This window comes from Phaethon lepturus, unplaced genomic scaffold (genome assembly GCF_000687285.1).
Source record: "Phaethon lepturus isolate BGI_N335 unplaced genomic scaffold, ASM68728v1 scaffold20758, whole genome shotgun sequence".
Taxonomy (NCBI): Eukaryota; Metazoa; Chordata; class Aves; order Phaethontiformes; family Phaethontidae; genus Phaethon; species Phaethon lepturus.
In genome coordinates this window covers 49,303-76,038 of record NW_010560015.1, presented here as the reverse complement: position 1 = coordinate 76,038, position 26,736 = coordinate 49,303, and the positions used below count along the sequence as shown (strand labels likewise).

At 39.2% G+C, this 26,736-nt stretch overlaps 1 protein-coding gene across 1 annotated transcript in view; it reads left to right on the top strand.

Moving 5' to 3' along the window:
* The first annotated feature begins 559 nt into the window (after positions 1-559).
* The window catches only part of LOC104625815 (dihydropyrimidine dehydrogenase [NADP(+)]-like), a 66,475-nt gene continuing 40,298 nt past the window's right edge, over positions 560-26,736 (top strand). The window contains exons 1-2 of the mRNA XM_010293552.1: positions 560-707; positions 19,758-19,937. Of these exons, the coding sequence (XP_010291854.1) occupies positions 19,884-19,937 (54 nt within the window). The 5' untranslated portion in view covers positions 560-707; positions 19,758-19,883. The remainder of the gene's footprint in view (positions 708-19,757; positions 19,938-26,736) is intronic.

The following is a 26,736-nucleotide window of genomic DNA, read 5'->3' as shown; positions in this document are numbered from 1 at the left end:
ATTTTATTCTTTTGAGCTTCCAACTGTCATGTTAATAGTTAAAAGGGGCTTACTTAAAGGATAATCTGAATCTACAAACATCCAAAGGGGAAACATATTATAATATACAAAATGTCAAGTGCAGTGAAATGGTGCTTTTAAACAATTTTTAGTTAGACGTAAATAAATGAGATGTTCCCTCTTACTTGGACAACAACTGGGTTCAAAAAATCAATCTGATTCTTTATGTAGAAACACAGATCTCTATCTACAGTATACTGTATGGTAAAGTATTAGTTTCTGTCTCAGACATTGTTAGTCTTTGTTTTGAGCATCAGTTGATATGTTCAAGACAGCTTTGTAACATTTATCCAAATGTTTCTACAATTTTCTTTATTTCAGCCAAATTCATAATACTTTACAAGTATTGCTACCACTTGAAACCCACTTGGTGTCAATTGATAAATTAATGTAACCTCTGCATCTCAGAATTAGATGTTAGTTCCTGATGTTCCTACCATGAGGGATGTGGAAATTACATCAGGGTGTTCAGATATTGCTTACAAAATCTTCTTGTTTCTGTAGGAAATGCTATTAGGCCCATCGCTCTCCGTGCAGTGTCTGCCATAGCCCGTGCTCTCCCAGGATTTCCCATCTTAGCAACTGGAGGCATCGATTCTGCTGAAAGTGGGCTCCAGTTTCTGCACAGCGGGGCTTCTGTTTTACAGGTACCTTTTTTTTTCTTTAAAACATTAAAATAACTCTAATGAAAACCATCATGTATCTTCCTTTCAAACATTAGGATAGTGGGCATAATGTTAGGGTATTTTATACCACTGAAAGGAGTTTTCATGTTTTTATCTTCATGCTTCTTGCTAAGAGTCATTCATTTCAGATGGAGGAGGAGTTGCCAGAAGATGACTTTGGGTGTCACAATACCAATCTGGGAAAAGGCTAGCCATGAGTATGTTATCGCTTTTTTTCTCTAATCTATAGGATTTAAAATTTAAACATCTCTCCCTTGTGATAGAAACAAGGTTGACACAGAATTAAGCCTGAACTATCTGATCTTTTTTTATTCTTGGTTTTTGTCTTCTGCAAAGAGCCTTTTCAAGGGGAGAGGGATTTCGAAGAGCACTGCTTTGGTCCCACTGGGAGCCAGTTTAAAGTAACTCTTGTTTATCCTGTTTGTGCCAAGCTGTACCTCCGTGCATATGGTGCTGGCATTGCCACCCCATTTGCACTGGAGTGAGGTGTCACATTGCATGCAGTAGTTGAGGCTGTTTACATTGCCTGATTGGGTTGTTTTGAGGTCCTGGCCAGACTGGCATGGTTACTTAGTCCCTGTCATGGAAGAAAGCCTTGGATGCTTGTTATTATGGGCACCAGGAAATTGGCTGGTAATAAGCTCCTTACCTGCTCTACTAGGCATGTCAGGGCACCATTGCGGCATATATGTGTGATATATGGCTGATCAGGGGCAGGTGGTGGTTATGTACGTTATTCCATTATATATTGTTGCATTCTGGTAGCTACTCATCCCCTTTATCTGTAGTTTCCATCATAGACAAGAGCAGCTGTGGATCCTGTGGGTATCGCTTTGTGTCACTACATGGGATGACTGGAGTGGTTTCATTCCCACAATTCACTTTGACATTAAAATTAGGTTCAGTGTGACCATCCTTTCTGCACAGCTATGGTGACTGCTGACATCAGTTGTTTGGTTGCTACGTTTCAGGGAAAAAAAAAAGCAAAGCCCAACGTAATGGTTTGGTTTTGTTGGGTTTTTTTAATGCACATCAAAGTTAGCATCTCTAGAAGCTGACATAGACGCCTGCTGCTTTTTTATAAACTTACTATGTTCTTTGGATTTATTAATACCATTTCCTATTTCTTTTAGTTTGTATTAGAATGCTTCTAACTCTTCTTTCCCATGAACAGACAAAAGATCTACCTTTCTTACACAATGGTCTGAAAGCTTCTTCCATATAAATACAAAGAGCAGCATTTGTCTAAAAAAAAGTGGGATTGGCAAGGGGATGTTTTTAGTGCTATAGATACATTTCATTTGTTATTACTAATAGAGCTGCAGTTTTGATGGCTTTGTCTGTAACAATGTTACGTGATCTGAACTGCACAGAATGGAATGATCTTCTGTTCCACATCTGCTGTATCTGTTTCTGGATTACAAAAATGAGGTTTTTTTAATGTCATTTATGCACCTTTTCCTTTATATAGACTGCATAGCTGTTTATTTTTTATTATTTCTTTTCTTTTGTGTTGGTTTGCCCCAATGGTAATGGGAAATTCTGAAATATAATTTAATGCAGACATCCCAGTAAGTGCTTGAGAGAAAGAATATTGGATTTACAAAACATTAATTATTATTTTCTTTTTAGTAATAATCAAGTTGTCTGGAACTGGCTTTTAGAAATGACTTGGATCTATACTGGTCTTCTGTCCTTTACAGAACAATTTCTCTTTCCAACAGATTTTTCCCAGAGATGGTGAAAAAGCTCTTTTCTTGTCCTTAGGCTTCACCAGTTTAACTTAAATCATGTCTAGAACTGATTTTAAAACTCCTCTGGATCAAACCTATCCTCAGTTTGAGTGGCTTTTTTCTGTTTCACCAAAGTAGGGAAGTCATTTAAGCTAATATGAGATAAATGGGTTCTAAAGTTGCTGCACAGGTAAGGGTCTGGACTAGTTCAATTACATTTATTTAAAAATAAGCCTTTAGTAAACTTCATGTAAGGTTGCGAGTACAGGCCGTAAGTCTTTCCCTCATCTTGGGAAAGGCAAATGGAAGGGAGAGGGAAACAACTACTCTCTATAGACCGTCCTACAAGAAATATACTGAACAGGACCAGGCCAAAACTTTTCTTTGCTGCTCAGGCAAGATACATTGTGATAGAAGAAGAAGACAGCCTCCTCTTCACAGGTCATCTTAGGAACCTAATTAGGATTATGAGAATCATTGCCGTTGTTTTCCTTCTTAACAAAACCATACGAATAGCTGGCTAATATGCTTTTCCCTGAATCTCAATCTCTCTCTCACATGTCCTTGGTATCAGATGCCCAAGTTGTTCCTTCTTCAACAGTCAAAACCTCTGTTGCTTATTGTAACAGCTTTGACAGTTCACTTCCGCTTTCCCAGTACTAAAATACAGAGCAAGTACAGAATTTGGAGATAGCATACTGAATATACTGAATGATTAAGTATATTAAGATTCACTACATAGCAAGTCCCCAAGTTAAGTAAGTAGAAGCTGGGACTGTACTTGGGGAGTTATATATGCACCGCATAGCCTTACCTTAAGTATCTGATTTGGACACTGCTGGAGATGGTGCTGAATAGACACTTGGACTGACACAGTACTGCACATTCAGTGACCTTACTTCACATTTCCAAAACCACAAGGTCACCTAATGACTGATCCAGAGGCAGAAAGCAAGCAGCCCACGCTTTGGCACTGCTGGGGTGAGCTCTGCACTCAGCTGAGCCGAATGAGCGGCACTCAAAACCTGGGAGTGGGTACTGCCACTGCTGTCGCTGCACAGTTACACAGAATAGCATGTGGCTGTTTCCTCATTAGCAGTACTTTAAAAGGGTAGGGAATGTCGGTTCATCCAGCATTAAACATGGTCTGATATCACTAAGCAGCATAGGTTGTATTGATCCATCCGCTAGAGTGCCTGGGAGAGCAGAACTGGCCATTGGGCTTCCCTTCGTTTTGTCTAGACAAGAGTCCTGTGTCTTCTCTGCCATGAGAGGGTGACATTCATGGGCTAAGATAATACGAAGGCTCTGTGTGAGTTGATTTAATTGCAATGTGGCATATCTCTTGGAGAAGAGGTTTATGAATAATAAATATACCTCCATTAAAAGCAAGATCAGGTTTTCCTCTGCAGCTATTTTCACCTACAATCAGTTCTGCATTATTTTTTTCCAATTACTTTTATTTTTAAAATGTGGGGATTTATTTTCCATTTAGGAAATCATCATACACAGGAATGCAAGTCAGGGTCAGGTCGTAAGCCATATTTTGATATATGCCATAACCAGTTCAAGTGGTATTAAGGAGGTATGTTAGGGAATGGTTTGGGGAGAGAGTTTCAGTATTAAAAGTGTGTTCTATCCCCTCCTTTAGAAGATGGAGGGCAACACCTTAGTGTCATTGCTGGCAAAAAGTTTGTGTCTAAGAAAGTTTTGCGGCAGGTATAGAAAACAAACTGGATCATTGCAGTCAGAAGTAGCTGCGATTAAAATTTTATACAGCAATTTAACAGAACGTTCTTCCACTTTATGTACTTCAGAAACAGTTGCAAAAAGACCACGCTTTTTAATTTTTCATTAAAAACGCTGAAACATTTCAATCATTCTTCAACTGATTTTTGTAATGTACCCAAATCCACCAATCCCTTTTCAGTACAGGCATGAAGTTAAAAAAACAACAGTTTTATTTCTGGAGATAATCCTGCACTGATTGCATACCAAAAGCTCCAGAAATGCCTAGCTGCATCCTTCTGAGGTACAGTTCATTAGTATAGGCTTCCAGTGAGGCTGAAGTTGTTTTTTTTTTAATTTAAGTAAGCTTTTTTTTTTAAGTCCCAATTTATGAAAATAAGGTGTATATCAGATTTCTTTGCATCTTTTGTATCATGTATGTGATTTACCATGTCACATTGATGGTTTGTTAGATTTTTGCAAGGCTTTGAAAGAGGCATACATTTTTCAAAGTCATTTCGCTGTAAGAAATTAAAAATGGAGACAATTATAGAAAATTCCAGCGGAAAGAGAAAATGCATTATGGAAAAACCAATAAAAGCCTAAAAAAATTAAAGTAAAAATCACTTCACGGTAGCCTGTATGATTCAATCGTAGATCAATATTGTGTAGTTAATGCATTAGCAGTAGAGCATTAATTTGCAATTACTGCAGGTGATCTGATCCTCTGTGTTCTGTCCATTGACATAAATGACCTTTTGTTGAAAGAGATTCTGTAGTCATTATTTCTAGCAGATGTAACCAAAAAAAAAGGTAGAACAAAGGGGTACTTCCTGAAGTATGCTTGTTTCACAGTAGAGTCTCTTAACATTATATTCTGGTACAGAATACTTTTGTTAATCTTGAATATTAGTCATTAATGTGTAAAAAATATGGTTTCCTTTTCAAATAAATTTCTTTTCTTACAAAGTGTGGAGGACATACATGTCCCCCATTGCTCCAATATACAGATATCCTAGCATGGATATCTGTAAGGCTCTCTACACAGCAACGATATATTATCGCCCATATGCTGCTTCCCAGCAAGGCAGCCTGTAGCTTTGCCCTGAGCCCTGTTCCAGACCCACCTGCACCCATCTCCATCTCCCCCACACCCTGGACCGGTTGTAATACTTTGCAGTCCTGTTCCTGTGGGCACTGCTCTGGTCCTCACTGGGTTGAATTCAGCCCATGCACACCTGCTGCCTCCGGACCTTGCACCATGACCCTCCTCATCTCTCAGGCAAGGGAGTAAGGTGGGAATACACCCCACCTCAGAGGCAGAGCCACCGTGATGCTGGATCTGGCCCGTGCCCTTCTCTCCTGCACCGCACCAGTTGTGTGTGAGACCTCAGGGATCTGAGGAAGAACAAAAACATTCTGGAAGTATGACAGCCCATGACAGGAAAGCAATAGGGATGTTTTTTGCCTCTGCAAGATAAAATCTCCCTCCAACACAGAACACCATTGTTTTTATGAGACTACTTGTGGTTTTTGTAATGTTTGCAAGGTGCATTCTTGTGGTTACCTCTTTGGAGCCAGAGTCTCAAGGGACTCAGGACAGTTTGATTATTATTTTTTCTTCAGCAAGGCTTTTTACTGAAGCATTTAGCTGTGGGATTTTTATAACAGCAGGATAGCCCTTTGTGTGTGAATAAACAAGCTTTTCCATCACAAAATAGTGGGACTTGAACTATGAGAGAGCATTGTTACTGTATTTGTGCAAATGTGAAACCCTGTGAGAAATTGTTCTACATGGTATAAAACGCCCTGGGTGTCAGAAAATAAAAGCAAGACTCTGAAAATATAATCACCGAAATGACAGGGAAAAAAAAAAGTCATAAACATTATGTCACATCTTAATGTTTAGATGTTACCATTTTTTCCACCCCAATCTCAAAAAAAACCCAAACCCTAGATCCATTAAATAAATGTATGCTGTGATGATTTATCATATTTTTTCTCCATTTTATATTTTTTAAAATTTTCATTAAGGTCCCTGATGCAATTTCTGTTTTGGTTTTTTTTTATGGCTACCAAACTGCAAAGTAAAGAGCTGGTTCTCCCTGCACTCAATTAGTGTCTTCTAAGCCTGTCTCCATGTCTGTTCAAGTCAATGAAGACACTGATACTTGAGTTAAGTGAGGACTAGATGAGGCCAAAAAATTCTCATGCAGGAATTATTGTTTATGCCATTTAATGGTATATAGAGTGAAAAACTAAAAAAGATTGAAGTCATGGGAGTGACAGAGAAGGGTGATGGAGCAGGCCCTGTGTTTTACAATTTCAGGTTAAGTTTATACTGATGACGCTTCAAAAAAACCTGTTTTGTCTTGCAATGAATAGCCGTGATTTTGAATGCAGAGGAAGGGCTCAGTCTTTCCTTGTAGCTCAGCACGAGGAGAACTGAAGTCAGGTGGATGGCTGCCAAGTCTTAAAAAACCACAGGGTGCCATCGGTGTGGCAGAGCAAGGCTGGGCTTCTTCTGCCTAGACTCTGCCAAGAGCCCACTCTTCCTCTGCCCCCAGCCTGTCCTTAAGCCAGCGCATGAGGGGACCAGAGGCTGAAGGCTTCGCTTTCTGCTGGTCAGAGAGTGCTCCACGGGCCGATAAGCCCGAGAACGCACAGCCTTTGGCATCAGCTGGACACCGTTAAGTTTCTGACACAGGCTGTGGCTCAGGGGTAGAAGAACAAAACCTTTCTGTACAAAGCTGTCCATGACACAGAGTAGTTAAGATGTGGGAACTAATTCTTCTCTCACTAATTAAATTGATGAGTGAAGAATAGATTGCTGGACACAGTGGCAGGCCACCAAAGTGATATGAGATCAGATTCAAGGGATGGTTCTTTACATCCACCGACAATTTTAAGGAAAAAAAATACCACTTAAGGCAAAACCACTTTTCAGATACAAGTCCTTTGATTGAGATAAATGCAGTCTTATGCTGAAATAGCACGTTTTAGCCTGTATTCCCAAAGAAACTTGATATGTGTTTGTATGTCTTTTTCAGTATCCTCAGTCACATTTGACCTTTGTGGCCATTTTCACTGAAATTTGCCAGAAGATAGAAAGTATTTTGCTATAACAAGTTTTGAGAAAACAAAAAAAGTCAGGCAGAGGAGGGAGCGTACCCGCATTCCTTCACTGTAATCATAAGTGCACTATGAGCTCACTTTTATTAGACCTCTGAGAATCCACATGGGACAGTGCTGTTAGGACAGTGTCAGCCACAGGAAGGTCTTTAATTGGCAGTCACACCTTGTTAGACGTCAGAGAACCCAACCAGGAGACACAGAGCTGCTGGAAGCCAGGTATCATTAGCTCTGCTGCTCACAGAGCTGCGTGCTTAAAAAAGTCTTCAATGGACGCAGCGCTGAATGGAGTGGCCCTTCTCTGCAGAGCTGAAATTACAGTACATGCAGAAACAAAAGAGGGAACAAAGTGCTGTTTGAACATGTCAACATAAAATCAAAAGAAAAAGGAATGTGAAAGAGAAGAGTTGGGACATAGATATTCAAGTGATCACTTCTGATAAACATTTCATTATTTTCTACTTTTTTCTTAGCTCAGTGCTTATTACAGAAACTCAGCCCGTTCTCAACTGTCTGTCTGTCTTTGCTAATAAAAAAAGTCATTAGGGGACTACCACACTTGCTCCATTACAGATACTTGGAAATTGCTAATTGATAGTGAGAATTTTCTGTGAGAAATCCTTTTAATGGAAATTGGAATTTGTCAAACAAAAACAGTCTAGAAAGTTTTTTGGTTATAGCTGGAAAAAAACATCAAGTTAGAAGAGGTTTTCATTATTGATTTTTATTTTTATTATCTTGCCACTTTTCATTAAAAGTTGCAATATTCAAATCAACACATTGTAAACTTACGGACTAAACTCTAGGCTAATAACGCCTTTTATTTTGTACAGTTTTGCAGTAATTTGACATTGTATTTGGAGCTGCTTAGGGGATTTATCTATTAGCTTTCCTTTATTTCCTTTATTTCACCAGCTAGTAAATGAGGTCTGCATAGATAGGATTGTTATTTCATAAATTTGTAAGAATGAATTCAAGCTCATTCCATAACAATTGCTATTTGTCATTCTTATAGTAGATTCTCATGCAAAGTAGGCTTAACTATCACTGAATGGTAATAATTATTTAATAACAATTAGGTGTCAGTTGAGCGTCTGCTCAAATGCTGTCCTATACCCGTAACTCCCGGCCTCTGCAGAGGATTTGTTCTCTGTTCTTATCCCAGGGGACACCAAGTCTGCTTTTCTTTCCCTTTTTGCCCAGGTGCCTGCCCTGCTTCCCTGAGTCTGGTGACATAGGGCGTTACGGGTTGAGGAGATGTGAAGAATTGCTCTGGCAACATGCTTTCTCCATCTCTCCCAAGGATCCACATTACTGCTGCTCTTTCTAAAACCCAGTACTGTTGCACCTACTTTTAATGTGGATTCACACTACATGTGGATTCGTGCTGCCACTATCTTATAGGAGCAAGCACAGAGCTGTCCTCCCTGTAAATAAAACCACATGATGTGAATTGACATCAAGTGAGTTTTGTTTAAAAGTTTACAAAATAAAGGCAACATGGAGATGACTTCAAAAGAGGCTTAGTTAAGTGTTGAAGAAATTGTGGGCAAGTTGTTTTACTCAGCTCAAGTTGCTTTCAGACATGAAGCTAGCTCTGTTGTAGACAGTGTTCCCCTTGTTTACCAGTGTGGAGGTGACTGGAAATTGAATCTGAAAATGTACCCAGCTCCTTGCTGGATATTGAAAATGTAAATAGAAGGGAAGATAAGCGCAGTAGAAAATGCTGAGTTTCTTTTTTCATTATTGCCATCTCCGATAATTACTTAGAGAACTTCCTGTATCTTATTTTAAATTATACATATTGTAACTGCAGGAGACTTGTTTTTGAAAAAGGGAAAATGTAAGACATTAAGGACTGCAAAGCTCTGCCATCAGAGAAGTTTTTCTTGGAAACATCGGTCATACAAAGAAAATACACAAAAATTTTCTTTTTTGTATCGTAGCAGCTCGTTGATCTTTCAGTCAGAGGCTGTAGCTGGCAGTGAGAGCAAGAAAGGGAGAGCAAACAGTGAAGGAGGCTGTGCTCAAGGAAGGAAAGCACGGTCCTGGAGCCCACGCTGGCACAGTGATGCGCTGCCGTGCAGCTCGGCTCGGGCTCAGTGTGGGGCTAGCCAGAGTTTGGTGACCAATCTGCCAGTTTTCCCAGTGGTAGAAAGATCTATTTTCTGCCAAGGAAGAAGGGAGCAATCTGGGAATACAAGCCCTGATGCCTTTTGAAGTTTTTTTCTTGCTACAACACAAGCCCCCTGACACAGCTTGATCTGTCTGGCGAGAGGTGCTTTTATCCATGCAATTTGAATGAAAGAAACAGAGAAACCATTTTTCTGAAGCTCATGGTACGTTTAAGAAAGGGTTTAACTTCCTTCAATATCTGAGTTATGTCACTACTTTTCTTGCTGGTATTTATTATTCGGACAGAGGTGGGTAAAACAAGCCCCAAGGAAATGTGGAAGTGGGTTTTTATCTCAGACACGAAGGACTCAGAGGGTCAGAACTATTTTATTCACATGAATATCACTCTTCAATGGACACAGCAGCTGCTGCACAAATTTGTACAGGCAAGCTGATGAAGGATGAAAGTAATTTTAGCTGAAACACAATGTGAGAATACTAGAGGGAAAGACTCACAAGGATGAGGGGTTAATCACTGCAGGACTGAACTGAGATTCCAAAATGGAAAAATTGCTTTTCTGTTTGATTTTGAGAGGTCTACACCTTTCAAAATTCTGGTCACAGGAGGATGTCCCTCAGTAGATGGTTCTCATTAGAGTTTGTTGAAAACTTCTTTGAGGAAACTGTTTTTCATTGACAAATGTCATTTAATCAAAATAGATCTGTGTTCAAGTCTCTGCTGTGTCTGATTCAGTGTCCTGGGGTGAAGAATACTAAAGCTTTACCCTGGATCTGTTATGCGTTAATGAACCTGCATATTACAAATGATGAGGAAATACTTATTCTGTCACAGGGAAGTTTAAGGATGGAAAGTTTTCCACTTTAAACTGATAATCAAAATTCTAAAAATGTATGGAAATAACACATTTAAAGAAAAAATATTATTTGGGTGAATCAAATCTTCGTTTCAATCATCTTGCAACGTATTTTAGTTTTGACCTTTTCGTTCTTATTAACCTGGATTGCAAAACAGACATTTTCAAGTTAAATGGGGCTGTTGCATTCTATGTTGTCAAACAACACGTGTTGGTAATTCTGAAACTGTTTTCCACATGTTTTTCAGAACACAGTTCTTTTCTGAAAAGTGTGCTTTCCTAGAACCATGCTCGCTTCTGTCAAATATGCCTTTCCAAAAATGGAATAACAGACCAACTTGAGTCCAGAGAGGATGGTGTTCCTGTTGGTTAACTCTCAGAAAAAAAAAAATCTTAAAATCGCTGCTAACTTCTGACTAAATGTGTTATATTACTTGTGATTTTTAACGTCAAACCACCAGATCTGAGAGGCAACTGATACCTGCTTTAGAAATACCTTTGGAGGGGCTGGAGGATACAGTTCATGGAAATGGGTCGAGTAAATCTGTATCTACCTGGCACAGCTGCTGATGCTGTACCAGCAGGTGTAGAACCACTGGGAGAACTGAAGAATTTAATTTTCCATAACAGTACTTATAAGAGAGAGGCGAGAGCTTTGGGTGTTAATAAATGAAATATGAAGCGATATTCAACATATATTTAAAGATAGCTGTAGAGCCTCTGTATGTGTTTGGGCTGTTTACACAGGGGATTTAGCTCATCTGCTTTCAAAGATATCTTTCATTTTTTAGATCTACAGTACAATGATACAATTTGCCATAGATGGCTGATTATGAGGCTGTTTCCCACACTCCTCAATGCTCAAGGCATGTGGAATCATATTTGTTTTCTTAGGAAAGATGATCACGATCAGCACTTTTATCGGTGTGTGTGCCCACCTACTGCATAAAGGTCCACTTTGTAGTTCCAAGAACTGACAGAATGCTTTAGTGAGATAAGGAAATATAACCAGTCCTCTAGGGTTGGTTGACAGGGAAAAAAATCCCAACAATTACCTCAGGGAGCTTTCTGAAAAATCTTGATTTCTTCCGCATTTCCCCTCTCAAAGACCTGGGAGACAAAATTGCATCATTCAGGGTCCCTTGGTAAGTAGCAGTTTCCCACTCCCAAACACCCAGTTTAGCTATTTAGATCAAAGATACATTAATTGGCAGAGAAGAACTTAAGGGGAGGAAAAATACATTTGAGTAGGCTAAGAATTAATGCATTGGATAACATTCCTAAAGGATCCCTTACAGTGCTCTTCTCCCCTGCCGTGCCCTCGTCCAATAAGACGCTAATGGATTTTAGACTTTTTTCTCCTCCTTCATTGTTGGCCATTCACAGTTGCCCAAGGTTGCTGGAGTGCAATATATGAACAAGGTCTATCTTTCACCCCCAAAATCAGGTACTTCACGGGAGGTGTGCTAGCAGGAGTAACCGTCACCTTAGTGCTGGGGAGGCTTTTCATTACAGCCTGTCTCAGGAGGCTGCTGTGGCTTCAACACAAGCTGTGTGCCTCTTCTTGCTGCCCAGCTACTGCATCCTCATTTCCTTACCCGCATCGATGCTCCCTAAATGTCAGCTCAGCTCTGCTCAGTACCGTGTCAGCATTATGTTGTCCTGTGTAGAGGGGGTCTAAGCTGTACAGGACATAGAGCTCTTATCCTGCAAGCTTGTCTCACATGGGCTGGTGACCTTCTCCTTTTAACTCATTTTGAGCTCCATTGCTTACTGACATTAGCCTATACCTCTGATTAGAAATACACTTTACCTCAAGCTTGTCTGATGAACTCACTTGAGGTATAACAAAATAACAGAAATATTTCATTACTAACACCCGTATGACACCAGATCATCCAGTAATTTTTTTATATAGATTTCTTAAGCCCTATGTGAATGGTTGCCTACTCTGCAGAGCTGGAAACTGTTAGCATCTTTGCATCTTTCTTCTCTGCGTTACCCCTCAAGTCTCACCAGAAAGCCCTGAGCTCATTAGGACTTCAAGTCTAGGACTCAGTAAAAAAGATTATGTGGGTTTTTTCCCCACAATTCAGACAATTCATAGATGTAATATTTGAGTCCTTCAAACTGCTTTCTGAAAGCCATACTAGACTTTGGAACAAATACTAGTTCATTAGTTCATGTATATTAGCTCAATTCTAATGTTTTAAAAAGGTTCTCAGCTATCATCCGAATCAGTTTTGCATCTTGATCCAGTATCTGAAGCCTTGTTAAGTAACATCCCATCTGCTAACCTATATCTCTAACATCATTTAAGCAGCTAATGGGAATGAATCAAATCATTCCATCTGTACTGTATCAATATTTGTGAAGCTTTTTCTTACTTACAAATTTGTTCTTTAAAACAAAGAATCTCATTTTTTTCCGGAGAGTGCACCACAGTGTCTGATAATCCACTTCCCCTAACGTTCTTAATCCTACAACCCTCTAGCAGAAGTAATAATTACTGATAGAAAGGATAATTTAGGCTATGCATTTAACGTACTGGTAGGTCAGTGTTCAACGAGACGTGAGGAGGAAGAACCATCGCAATACAGGCAGCTTTCTATAGACATTGGTATCCTGAAGACTGTAAGTACAGAAACTCCTCTCAGAGGAGATTTTGTTTGTCTGCTTACTCTTACATCTCAGCTCTTGCGACATTGAATACTGTGTCAGATAACCAATGCTGTGTGTACTGCTTTTTACTTTGTAGATCTGGGCACATCTAAATCATTGTACAGGGGCTAGAAAACATACATTTTCATTTCCATCGGCAAGAGCTATGCGGCATATAGATTGCATGGCCCAGAAAGATCTCCCTTTAGTTAGGTCAATTTTTGCTAGTGCCTTTTGAGAATAAATTTTAAATTGTATCTATGCCTTACCCAGATTATAATCCTGCTCTTGCCCACTACAGTAAAATTAATTTTCTTAAGTCTGTCAATTCATATGGATACCCAGTGGGCAGAAATAGAATCCTTTCTGAAGCACCTTGCATTCATTTACAACTTCAGTTTTTTTCCACCAGAACCTTAATCAATAGACACTAATCAAAAAAGCAGTAGCCTCAACTATACATTGAAAAACAGCTTAGAGTTTTCTCTAGCTTAGAGTAATTCATAAATGTTTCTCTAACAGGAAGGTGGATTTATGTCTTCCATACTTACCAGGAATAATTTTTAATAGAAAAAGAAAGCTTCTCTAAAAACATGATAAATAATGCTAAAGTTGAAAATATATTATAATATAAAATCAAAACAGTAAATTTTTTGCTTACCATTTGGGCATATCAGTAAAAATATTTCAAAGCAAATCAACCAAATTAATGTAAAAGCAAAATTGTTAATCCATTGTAAAACCTCTTACAGATATCTCGGAAGAATAAGAGTTGTTTATCCCCTTTCTATGGTAAGAATATTAGAAACTGTGAAGTCAAAGGCCAATTTCCTAATCGGATGGCATTTTGAGAGCTATTTTATTCAGAGATCCTATGCAGTTAAGAACCATAGCTGAAATAAGTCTCCGTCTTCTGGGGAAGCAAGATGGCATTCTACTAAATGCTAGAATTTTATCATTTGAAGGGGGGGAAAAAAAGCAAAAAGAAAGCAGCCAGCGAGACCTAAGAATATAGAAGCATTTGAGATCTCAGAAGGAGTTTAAATCAATGCACTGCCACAGTTACAGCACAGATGAAAGAGCCTGCTGTCTCAATTGCCAGGAAACTACTTAGAAACTCTCACTTTGATTTTTTTTTCTTCCTTGGTAGTCCGTTACGTTACCACTAAATGCAATATATGGGGACATCACTGCTTTGATGTTGTACAGCTACAACAAATGGAAACTAATATGGTAGAACAGTCAAGCTATGTGATTCGCGTTTGTATATACAAATATATACCCATCAATCTTCTTACTTCTGGATGGTGTATCGCTGCCACACATCTGCCTCTTTCCTGTTACCCCTGTTTTCATAAAAATTACGATTATTTTACACCCATATTCTGAAGAGAGAAACGTATTTCAGAGGCATGTAAAAATTAAAATTTTCTCCAAGCTATTGTCTCCTACCACATATTCATTGTTGGCAAAGGGTTTTAATAGTGCTTTGAGACAATTTCAAATAGGAACATGACCGCTGCCAGACACTGCAGCATTCATGTTCTCACAGATCTAGTCACACCAAGAATACTTACACTTCTTGGAAAGCAACATACTATTAAACAGGCTAGATTCTCTGACCTGCTCCAACCTTTTGCAGTGAACTAGCAGTATATTAGAATATAGACACGCTACCTCTTGTTAGTTGAAAGTAGTATAGGGAAGAACTGATACAAAGATGGCTAGATCTGCATCTCCTCTGCCACCTCTGCTGAAATTCCTGCTATTGATGGAAGAGAAAGAATGCACGTGGGGACTGGGGTCCATTTTTGGCACCGTCTTCCTCACCATCACCTGTCCGTCTGGTATTTCACCATATAATAATGAGTTTATGTGAAAACTGAAGGTCGTGGCATAAGAGAGTATGGCCAGAGTAATGCCTGAAGAGGAGTGCATTCTTTACTCTCTCTAGTGTTACAGAAAACATTTTCTCCTCTGCAACATCCTCCAATGGGAAAATGCAAGGACAACACTGAATAGGAATTGCTTTAGTGGGTGATCTGTCAGGAAATGCCTTGGCACAGGTCTTCCACACAGTCCCGCAGGATATGCCGGAGTTTGGACAGGAACCACAGCCAGTTTTATAGAGAGTGAAACAAAAATAAAATGCACTGTCTGGGTATTTTTCCTGTTACTCCTAGAAACATAGCCTATGGACAAAACTTAAAAGCTCTTACGCAGACAGAGCTCTCAGTAAACAGGGCAGGGGATTTGCCTCAGTAAAGACTTTAGAAATTGGCATCTCTTTGTTGTGCAATGATTCTGCTAAAAGCAAAGGCATTTACAGTGTTTTGCAACGGATGTGGTAGTACCTCTCACCAATAATGAACTTTTTCTTCAAAATATGTAAATTAAAACTTTCAGATTGATACAAATGATTAATAACAATCATGCAACCTGTAAAATTCTTTTTTTCACGATCATAATCTCCTGATAATTCACTCCAGTTCCTCAAATAAGATTTGTAATGACTTTAGATCCTTTGACAAAGTTAGACCCAGTATTTATGTTTCTTTAGTAATAGAGCAGACAGGTCATTTATTATGCAAGACATCAGCAGGGACCTTTGCATGCCGCTCCCATCATTGCATTTTGCAGAACAGTTTTACTTAGAGCCTTAGCCTGTGATTCATTTCACATCCCCCTTCCCCAATGAGATCATTTGGTCTATGTCTGATTTACCAAGCAGCAAAGCAGGCATTGTGTCTTTTAGTGTCTCAGACATGTCTGTATAGATTAGAGTTGTAACCTACAGTTGCAACTTATACTGAACAGTTTTATTTCAGAATACTGAGAGCACAATATAATTGATCATACATAGCATGTTGGCCTGCTTGTCTCTTTTGGAATGTAAGGGGCAATCATTGGAGTGGAACAAGGAGTCTGGATCTGGGGGAAAGGGGAGGAGGTCAGATATTAAAAATGAAATTGTAGCAGTTCTACTGCCAAGGCAGAGCCAGGCAATACAGTAAAGCCAAGCTTGTGCAAAATTATCTCCCTGTATATAAATGCAATATGAAAAATACACATTACCTTTCTAAGCAGGAAGAACTTAGAGCCTTTCTGTTCCAGCCCAAGTTCTAGTCCAAAGCTAGAGACACACACAAGCAAGAGACAGTGGGACAGCCCTTGTCAGCAGGACAGCTAACAGCTTCATTGTGATCTGGACCTCACTCTGTCCCATAGGTTGCTCAAGAGGGCCTGCAGCTCATCTTCCAAAGAAGAAAAAGCTACTTTCTACCTAAATGTTTCAGGTGAAAGCCTGGGTCAGTGAACAGTTGAATGTTAATTTACTCATAACACAGATTCACTTTGATTATTTAGGACAAAGGGATATTAAACAGGTACCATCTCTGCCATGTGAAGTCCCAGCATCACTGCTTGCCACAACCTGGGCTGATAAACCACGTGAGCAACTGATCCGTGCTTGTTCTGTTTCTTCCACTCATCCATATGGAGCTTCTGTTGGCCACAAGATACAGACTGCTGGCCTGGCACAATATGATCATGCGTATATTCCCAGTTGTGAAGTGACATTTTTGTTCAGACTTTTGTTTCAGGATCTAAAGGGAAGCACATTTTGCTCTGGTTGGTTGGTAAAAGCATGATGTTGAGGAGGAGAGCCGAGCGGGCAGGGCTGGTTGCAGTTCAGCTTCGTGCTGCCGCGCTGATCGATGTGCAAGGCATGGGCAACAGCTGTTACAGCAGCGCTATGCTCACCTTTATCTCCTGTTGAGGTGGTTTAATAAGACATTAAATGAGAGGTGGTAGCAACCAAAAGGTAGTTCCATTTTAAATATGGACATAGCTGGACTGCTCTTCCTGCTCTTCACACCCATAAAATAAGATACCAGCAGAAGACGGGGCTCAACATTTAGCTTTGCAAGGGAGGGGAAGCATGACTGTTCCCAGGGCAAGCAGCGGGAGCAAAGCGGCGGCATTAATGGTGTGTGGAGACGGGTCGGTTCAGTTCTTCTGCTATTTTTCCGGATGCGTGAGTTTGAGTCTCACCTGGTCTGTTGCCCTGCCACTTCTCTTGTGCTGAAAAGAGGGCACGGTGTCATTTAAACTGGGGATTCAGAGGCAGCCAGGTATGATGCTAAAAACCTCTCTCTGGTGTAGAAATTGTCATGGCTGATGGGTCAGGGTGACCTTTTATCTTGACTTTGTTCATCACCTTTTAAAACGCAGCAAAGGCTTCTACGCTGATTTGTGGAAGATACTGTAAGCCTAAAACAGAAATCTCACCATCTGATATGTGCAACATAAGAAATTTTGAAGCTCAGAATGTTTTGGAATTTGCAAAAAGCATGGCAAAACTATTTCTGTTGGTTTTGTATGTGTTAATGTTTGAATCTTGTTCTAGGAAAGGCCTATAAACATAAGCACTTGCTTTTATCACAGTGAAATCAGTGAAAGGCATGTCTTTGGTTAATTATCTGCACCATTGGGCACCATAGTCATAAGGCTCCTACAGAAGAGAATTGTCTGAAATCACTTGCTAATTCTGTTTCTAAGTCTTTCCATGTCATATAACTTTTTTCTTTAGTGCAGAGATTTAAATTTAAAAAAAAAAAAATGCATTTTGCCATTCCATTCCCTGGAACCTACTTGGCTTTCCAAGGAAGGCAAACAGTGCACTGCACGTAGACTCACAGGGATCAAATGTTAGCTTTTAGTGTGATATCATCTTCTGCACATTTTTATATTATTGCAGTTCATAACACTGTACCACAAGATGGAAAACGGTAAAAGCCTCTTTATTTATAAGGTTATTACAGGTATCCTCCAGTGTATCTCATGTGTATACATCCTGTCAAAATATTTCAGAATTTTGACAACAGTGCCTGAACTTGTTTCAAGTGACATGACATAGCTTTTAGCTGGATTTTTTTACAGTGTTAGTATTTTTAAGAATAGCTAATAAAAGTGTTACCCATACACTAGAAAAAAATAGAGAATCCCTTGCTGAACAAAAAGGCTTAAATAAGCATCAGTTGAGTTTTGCAGTTAAATAACCTGTACAGGAAATTATTATGATGTTCTCTATAATTGCTTTGGAAAAAAATAGTCTTGAAGTCTATGGAAGGCGTAACAGACCTAATTAATGCCCACACTGCTTCTCCAGAGAAACAGATTTTGTGTAATATAAATGTGCTGCATAGAAAATGTTCTTGTGCTTATTTTATAGTTTGCTCTTATTTTTCCCTTGTACAGCTGTAGTGTATGGTATTTTACAATGTGATGTGTACCTGCCTTCAGAATTGCAAGTTGTATTATTTCTGCAATGTGAAAAACAATTATATATTTCCTGTATTTTTTAAGTGTCAATGTCAATTATGATCCAAGGTATGTTTTCATGTCCAAGGAGTGCGGATGTGTTTATGCACATGCACACATTCACGTTCTAAAATAGGTGGCTGTTTAATTTTTGTGTTCGTTATGTGTGTGTGTAAGTGTAGATATTATCAGGAGTGTTCTTCTTAGCTTTTAGAATAAAACCAGAATCAGAGGCTGAAAATGCTGACACATCTGGAATTTCAGACCATTTCCAGGGACTGACAATTAATGGTACTCCACAAACCCTGCACCTCATCACTGATGGATGATTAGAGTTTAGCTAATGAGAAGGTGTTCAGAGGGGAGTCAGGGATTTTTTTATTCACTTGTCAGTTTGGTTGGGGATCTCTGTGGGTTTAAATCTGAGTTGGTATCCACAAAGTGGTCCAGAAGAATCCATGTAAATTCAGACTATTCTCTGTAGTCAGTAGTTTTGTGTTTACATGTTAAGCTCTGCGGGTCAGGGATGCTTTATATGTTTATAAAGTATATTACTACCTGTGTTTCTAAAGTATCTAAAATAAAGTGTCCTGGTCTCCCAGTACCACTGAATGGCAAATGGTGATTCGCAGAAGGGCACCGTTCTGTTCTGTGCCTGGCAATGCTCAACATACTAACAGGTCAGCTTAATGGGTGCTGTTTGCTGAGATACTTCCATTGGAGCCAGATTTTTCTCAGGCATATCCAGTGAAAGGACAAGACACAGTGGGCACAAACTGGAACACAGGCAATTCCATTTAAATATAAGAAAAAGCTGCAAGGGAGATTGAACACTTGACCAGGTTGATTGGAGAGGTTGTGTAGTCTCTGTCTTTGGAGATATTCAAACCCCAGCTGGATACAGTATTGGGTAGCCTCCTCTAGTTGACCCTTCTCTGAGCTGGGAAGTTGGACAAAACAGTCTGTAGAGATGCCTTGCAACCTCAGCAAGTGTGTGGTTCTGTGATTTGCTTGACTGGGACCTAACTGGAGATGTCTGTGCTTCCTGATCACAGCAGGCTGGGACATACCACTGTCTGTCTGCAGGCAAAGGTCTGAGCATAGCTGGTGGTTTGCCAGTGTGCTTGGCATGCTCATCATCAGTGCCCCGGAAGGCACACTTGGGGCTGGGCTTGCAGGCTTACTTCTGAACAGCCTGGTCTGGTCCAAGGGCTGCCATTAGAAAACCTAGGCATAACTAGTGTTACTGAGAACTGTTTTTCCTGAACTGCAGTGGTGGTATCATGACATAGGATTAAGCAGCCAATTAGTATCCTAAATTCTTGTAGTTCTTTCCCAGTGAAGTTGCAGGAAGGGTTATCTGATAATCAGTAAGTCCAAAGAACTGGCTAATCCCATATGCTCCTCTGCTAGGATGTTGCTGATAACTGACTTACATTTTGTAGGTGTGCAGTGCAATCCAGAATCAAGATTTCACTGTTATTGATGACTACTGCACTGGACTGCAAGCTCTTCTTTACCTGAAAAGCATTGAGGAACTTAAAGACTGGAATGGACAGAGTCCTGCAACCATGCACCATCAGAAAGGAAAACCAGTACTTAGAGTTGCTGATCTGATGGGAAAGGTATGTTGTTTCACTGCCATTCCTGTATAACGACACTATGTCTTGGCTTTGAATGCAATTCCATAATCATTATATGCAGTTTCTGCTACTTACCTCGGTTAACCACTGCTGCTGTCACAATTAGTCACCAAGTCTTTTTCCTTCTGAGTATTAACAAATATCTGAAGGCAGCTTAAGAAGTCAAACTTGAAATGACTTGATATGGGATAACATTTTTACTATAAACATGATCTCTCCACTTGATTCATAACATTCCTAACTTTTTAAAAAGTGTAGGATGTAAAATTACAAATGCATTGGAACAAGTTCTGGAACTGCTTATTATAATGAAACTCAACTTGATTCAGATTGATACTAATATTGTGACAGAAGTTCCTGCATGTTCCAGCCAGGGTGCAACATGCATGAGGCCGGAAAGCCCCCTTGCACTGGACCTGACCAGCTGAGAACCAGCTGTTAGTTGGAACACTAGATCAGGTAGGAGTGGCCCTTTGATCATCCTACCTGATCATCTTGTGGTCTTTCAAGTGTGCTAACTCCCAAACCCTCTGCAGGGCAGGGAGGTTCCAGGTGAGGAACAGTGACACTGAATAATTTAATAGATTCCACAAGATCATTTAAACCTAGGAAGTCTGTGGTGGAATAGAAATGTAAACTATGGTGTCTCTGAAATTCTAACCTCTGGACTGTCTTTCCTCTCTGCTGTAGTAGTCCCCTGCTACAAAAGCATCTTTGGAGATTTTTCCCAGATGCAGCCACCCCAGTACTGCTCACTCGTCCACCAGAGCACCAGCTGATCCATGCTGAGAAGCAGGGAGGTGTAACTGGCTTCCTACTGATGCCCCACTGCCTACTGCTCTAAGCAAAATACCTGCACAGCAGGGAGGCTGAGCTTTTGTTTCTGATTACTAGAGGGGATCACTTTGAAGACTGATTTCAGTTATACATCATGCCTATTGATTATCCTTCCAAAAATCTGATATAACACTGGTGAAAATGTTGTAAAAAGTAAAGTATTACAAAAGAATAGGATTTGGAGTGTCAAACACCTCCAAATCTCTGCTTATCGTTGCTGATGACTGGAGCTGGATTTAGCAGGAGATTAGAGACTCCTATATTGTTGTTCTCTGTGGAGCTCTGAAAATTATAACATTACCTTCCAGGAGAAAAGACAATCCTATTCCTAAAGCTCTGGATAATACACTGCTTAAAAATAAAACAAGATATAAGCAGTTTCATTTTCATCTACTTATGTTAAGCACTTAAACCTGGCTCAAAGGGTTATATCTAAACTTCCTTCCTTTAACACCTGTAGAAACATACACAGCATTTCCAACTCATGTAACAGAGTTTTGTTGTAATTCTTCTTTAAAGCTGCCTTCAGTGTTCTATCTTTGTATTACCTTTGTATTTTACTAAGCAGACACCATTGTCAAAGATGTTTCTCACGTCCTTTTGAATGAGAAAAAAATATTATAATTCTTAGTCTTTTCTGCTTGTCACTACATCAATAATTAACTTTTAAAAGGTAGCATGAAAAGATGCTTTAAGGAAGCATTTAATAATTCAAAGGAATCTTAACTTGAAACAGGTCACATGAAAAAGAATTAAAAACAAAGCCCTATGTAATCTTGTCTGGCTGGTTCTGTTAGACATTTAAAAGGAACAAGGCATACAGAATATAACTGATTGTGTATTTGATTGCCCTTAGCACTGAATTATATCATTGGATCATTGCTACTAAATAATAACACATAAAGTTAACCAGGCTGCATCACTGATAAAGTAGTGATATATTTTAGGCATAAGCTCAGAATGGCTGTTTGTCCAGGAATGAACATTCAAGGGAAAAGGAAGAAAAGTAATACAACACGGGTAAAAGAAAATACCATGATAAATGATCCTACTAGGGGCAATCAAATACAAAGGCTTGATATCATTAATATTTATGGTACCATAATTAGCAAGACTGTGCCTAAGCAGTGTTATTAGTGTAACTAATTATGTTATCATAAACGAAGTTTGCAGTATTATAGAAATCAGTATTCTTACCTTCATAAATTATTATCAATATTGGATTTCATGTACTTGTGCCTAGTAAATTTAGTTAAGTACTGTAGTTTCATCTAGATTCAAACACAAGTATCTAGCTTGCTTGGCAGCAAGTCATAACACACACTTCTAATTCTCTTTCTAAAATAAATGCACTAAAAAGCATGTCCTTACCCTCTATTTGGAAAAGCAAAGATTGCCTGTTGCTATGATGTATATGTTGTCATTGATAAAAGTAATGTTTAGGAATGTATATGTTATACATGGAGTAAAATGTGACAGCCAAAATGCTGCGTTACAATTGTAAAAACTTATAAGGAGCTGTCCAAGTTTGTCTTGGTATTACTGTGAGATGAAATGTAGTTTCTTCAGTAAGATCCCATGAGAAGCTAAAGAGCAAATATTGGTGAACTTTTGCATTAAAAAAAAAAGTGAAGATGTAAATTTTGATATGTTGTATTTTTGATACAGTACTTTTAAAAATACAACGAAATTATCCTCCATTTTGTTACAAAATTTCTATTAATTTTCATATAGAATCACGGAGATAAGAAATTCAGGCAAGTGACAATTTAATGAGAAGAAACTGAGGGACAAGAATTATTTTCAACAGCATCAAGAACCACTTTCCTTCTGACTAGATACAAATTCATTGAGCCTCTCTCAGTTTTGAATATATTACGGAGTTAGGACTGGTCCTATTCCCAGCTAAATGTCTTCACAATAGGATCTATTTTCATTCATGGTGCAATATTGAATGTTAATGTCCATATTTTTACATAGCAGTGCACTGTTCTTTTGATAGTTTTTCTGTCTTGGTTTCAGCATCAAACAGATGCTGAGTGCAGAGTGTTGCCACAGGAGAGTGACACAGAACAGTTTTGTCATGAAATATTATAGTATTTGATGACCAGAGTAAACTAAAAGATACTTTCTTCTAAATGGTGCACATGACATCAAACTGAAGCTGTTTCACCATGCAGTCACCAGATAAATGACAAACTGAACAGTTATCACTGTCAGCTGTTACATTTATCATAATAATTTTCTTCCTAAACAGAAAGAATATTAAAAATACTGTGCTAAATAGTGTAATATAATAAACAGTTTATTAGCAAACATACCAACTTTTGGCTGAAAAAGAGAATCATGCTGATTAGTACCTGTTCATGCTTCTGCATTGATGAAACTAATACTTTCATCTGATAATTTATAGCCTTTAACATATGAGAAACATCATAGTACTGGAAAATATTTTTGAAACTTGAGTGCTGTTTTTATGTTTGTCACTGTTGCAGAATCTATTTTTTGGTATATAGACCCTAAATTTATCATCTTTGAGACAGCTAGTAGATATTTCTGATAGTCTTTTCAATAGCCCTAGCTTTTTCCCTTTTGCTAACACAGCAGTTGCTGCTGGAGTCAATACTTGCCATTGTCCAAGATGTGACCTGCAGTACTACACTGCCTGTAACAGCAGTGAGATCGCCGCTTAGAAATGCCAGCTTCAGTCATGGCTTCCAGTCACTGGGTGATATTGCTTTCCGTAGCTCCACCGATTTTATTCACTCTTTCCTGTGGTTGTAGCCTTACACATAACCGCTCCAAAGACAGTCCTAGCTCAGATGCTGCATCAGACTCACAAAGGTGGACAAAGCCAGTCTCTGGGCTTCCTTCCTCGTTGCTTTTCTGATGGCTTATTTAGTTGGTTTTTTTCCTGTGGAAGGACCTAACATTTGAAACTTTGACACAGATGACTGTCATTAATATCACCTCTGAATCACCTTCCCATTAAATGCATGGAATAAAACTTGTCAGCTTGTCTCAGCTATAATCTCAGCTTGCAAATCTCGACACTGAGATGAGAGAATGGCAAGGTAATGATGACATCACACTGCTTCTCACTGACTCCCTTGAGGAAGAACTTTTGTAAAAGCACACTTACCTCAGCATGAATTTAGGACTCAGATCAAGTGTATGCTGCAATCAGGCAGACAGTTAAGATGTAGAGCGTGCTCTTACAATCCAAAGTTATTAGGGTGGCTAAGAGAGGGGGAGCACAGGTAGTATCCTTATAATCCAAAATTAACAGAATTACATTTTAGAATAATGTTGCTGGGTTTCTCAGGAAGATGCATGACCAGAAGCGATAAAGATAACTCTGTTCTCACCAGGTAACTGGATAAGGTTCAGTATTCCCCAGAGGTGCAATTTGATCTCCTGTGTGTAGTCACTGTCTCACCTTGTCTGTTTATTACAGGATTCTTTTATTAGTTGCTCACTGATCTTACTCAAGAGAGCTGAAGTGATTATGTCCCAGAAATGCACTGGTGGTCACAGAACTGGTATAGCGTTTTTCTGTATAAACTTCCACCTAATGTCAGCTATAAAAATCATACTTAACGCAGTGGCCTCTATACATGCCAGATAGCTAAATATTAAAAATATGTCAGTGTATTCAGTTGGTAGGTGTGGGTTTATAGAAAGAGTTAAATACATATGGATGTTTCATACCTCGCTTTCAGCACCAGAAGTTTTGCAAAAACTGACATTTGTTTGATCATGTCTAAAGGTTAAAAAATTAAAAAGAAGAAAAATCAATAACTTAAGCATCTTGATTCCAGAAATATCCAAAACCCAAAACAAGCTGGTATTCACAGTGGATCCTCCTCAGCTGTTAAGGTTGTTCTGTATTGAAAATGTTAAAGCCATATCTGATAAAAACACGTTTATAGAAGGTGGTTTTTTCCAGCATACAGATGAGAGAGAAGGAACCTGAACATGCACGATATATGAACTTCAGTGAAAATTCTCATCACCTTAAATTTGGCAAGCTGCTGATTTTCTTCTCTGAATGCATGGACTTCCCATTAAGACTAAAATACGCACTTCTTTCAAGTATCCATGGCTGCTAAAAGCTGAGTCTTCTGAACGGTACAAGCCTGCTAAATTCTAACTTGATGGCAGTCGAATCTAAATAACCTTTTGTATGGCAAAGAAGAAACCTTGCTATACCATCGAGATTTCATACAAAATATTAAATTAGCTCTTCTATTAATAAATGAATAAATGTGGACTCCCAGCCATGTAAGAACACTATTGCAATGCATGCAGCAAGTTCTGGCTGCCTTCAGATTCTTCAAGACCTCTGTCTGCCTTCACTGAGCAGAGGTTCTCACTCTTCATTTTTGGAAGTGCTCCTTGTTGTTCAGGAAGGCAAGTTTGTCCAGTATGGTAAAGAACTGTCCCCATGTTTCCAGCACTGCATAAAGAAGAAAGAACAAATTTTATTTGTGGCCATGTCCAGAAATACAGACCATCTCATCATATGGTGATATAGAGATTGCAATAAAAAAAATTAACATTGATGGAGAAAGCCTTTTTCACGTATTGCCATCACCAGTTCTAAAGAAGTATCAGAGGGGGGAAAAATTAATTTTAGGCTGTTTGATCCTTTTTTCCATTAGCTAAGGCTTGCACTGCAATATAGCTCCCAGGCAGGCAAAGCCTCTTAAGTGTAAGCCAGTATTGATCAAGAAACCTCTTGGTTTAGGATATTATGGGAACTGTGCATCAGCACACTCAGGGACTGTCGGCCACATCTTGTGGGGCTGACCGAAAAGAAGGCTCTGCCAAAACACATCTGAACCAGCATCTGCAGGCAGATGAGGAAGTAAATCCTTTCCTCCTGCTTCCCCCTCTCAGTCTGTCACCTTCTCCCCTGATGTGACTAAAGGTCTCCAAGGGCATGGCTCCAGCTGGGCGCCTGATGGTCCCTCTGCGGAGCACCACCGGTGTTGTTTCGGGGAGTGCTGGCAGAGCAGACCTCAGCACCCCACTGCGCAAGTCACATGTACCAGGTTTGCTGCCGGGGGTGAACCTCCCAGCATTTGCAAGCTAAAAGCAATTATCAGCAATCCCTGGCCTGACCAATTTATAGAAAAAAGGACCTCTCTAACATTATTTTTTTTCCTAACTGGTCTATTATGGAAGTTTATGTTGCGATTATCTACAGTGCTGTTTCTCACGGAGGCTGCAGGTTGTTACATAAAATGTATCTTCCCTAACAGTGAAGCCATTTGCAGTAGAAATGGATAAAACAAAAGGAACTAGGATTATTAAAGTGGCTTTAAAGTAGTTTAATCTTTGTGGATTTTATACGTACTGTATGCTAAATTTGCTTTGAGCACCGAGTTTAAAGTTTCATATTCACAGCCAGTAAATGTGGCTATTAAGAAACAATGTATTCGTGTTAACTCCTTGGCTGAGGCAGTTTTAGTGCGTTCACTGCTGGCAACGGACATCAAGCCAGGAAAATCCAACTCTTGATGCAAAAGGATTTAAAAAAAAAAATCCAGGCACTGCCAAAAATACATAATTCTTTTTCTGTACTCTGCGGTTTGTTTTACTTAGGGAAACGGCCTGGTCATACCCTGCAGCATGCATTCATTACAGTGATCTTTGACTGGCAGATGCAGAGTAATAAGATGCATATTTTAGTGCTTATTATAATACCCTGTCCAAAAACAACTTGACAAATTTGTGATTTCGACAGTATCTCATTTTGCTGGCTGCAGTGCTCTGTGATTGCCTGGTCCACGTGGCTTCCAGATTATGCATACCACCAATACTGCTCATTAAAATGGCCACAGTTCACCAGTTTCGGTAGCTTGGAACGAACTTGGAATGAATTATTATACAACAAAGAGGCTGCTGTCATGCAGAACAAAAGACAAGCAAAAGAGAG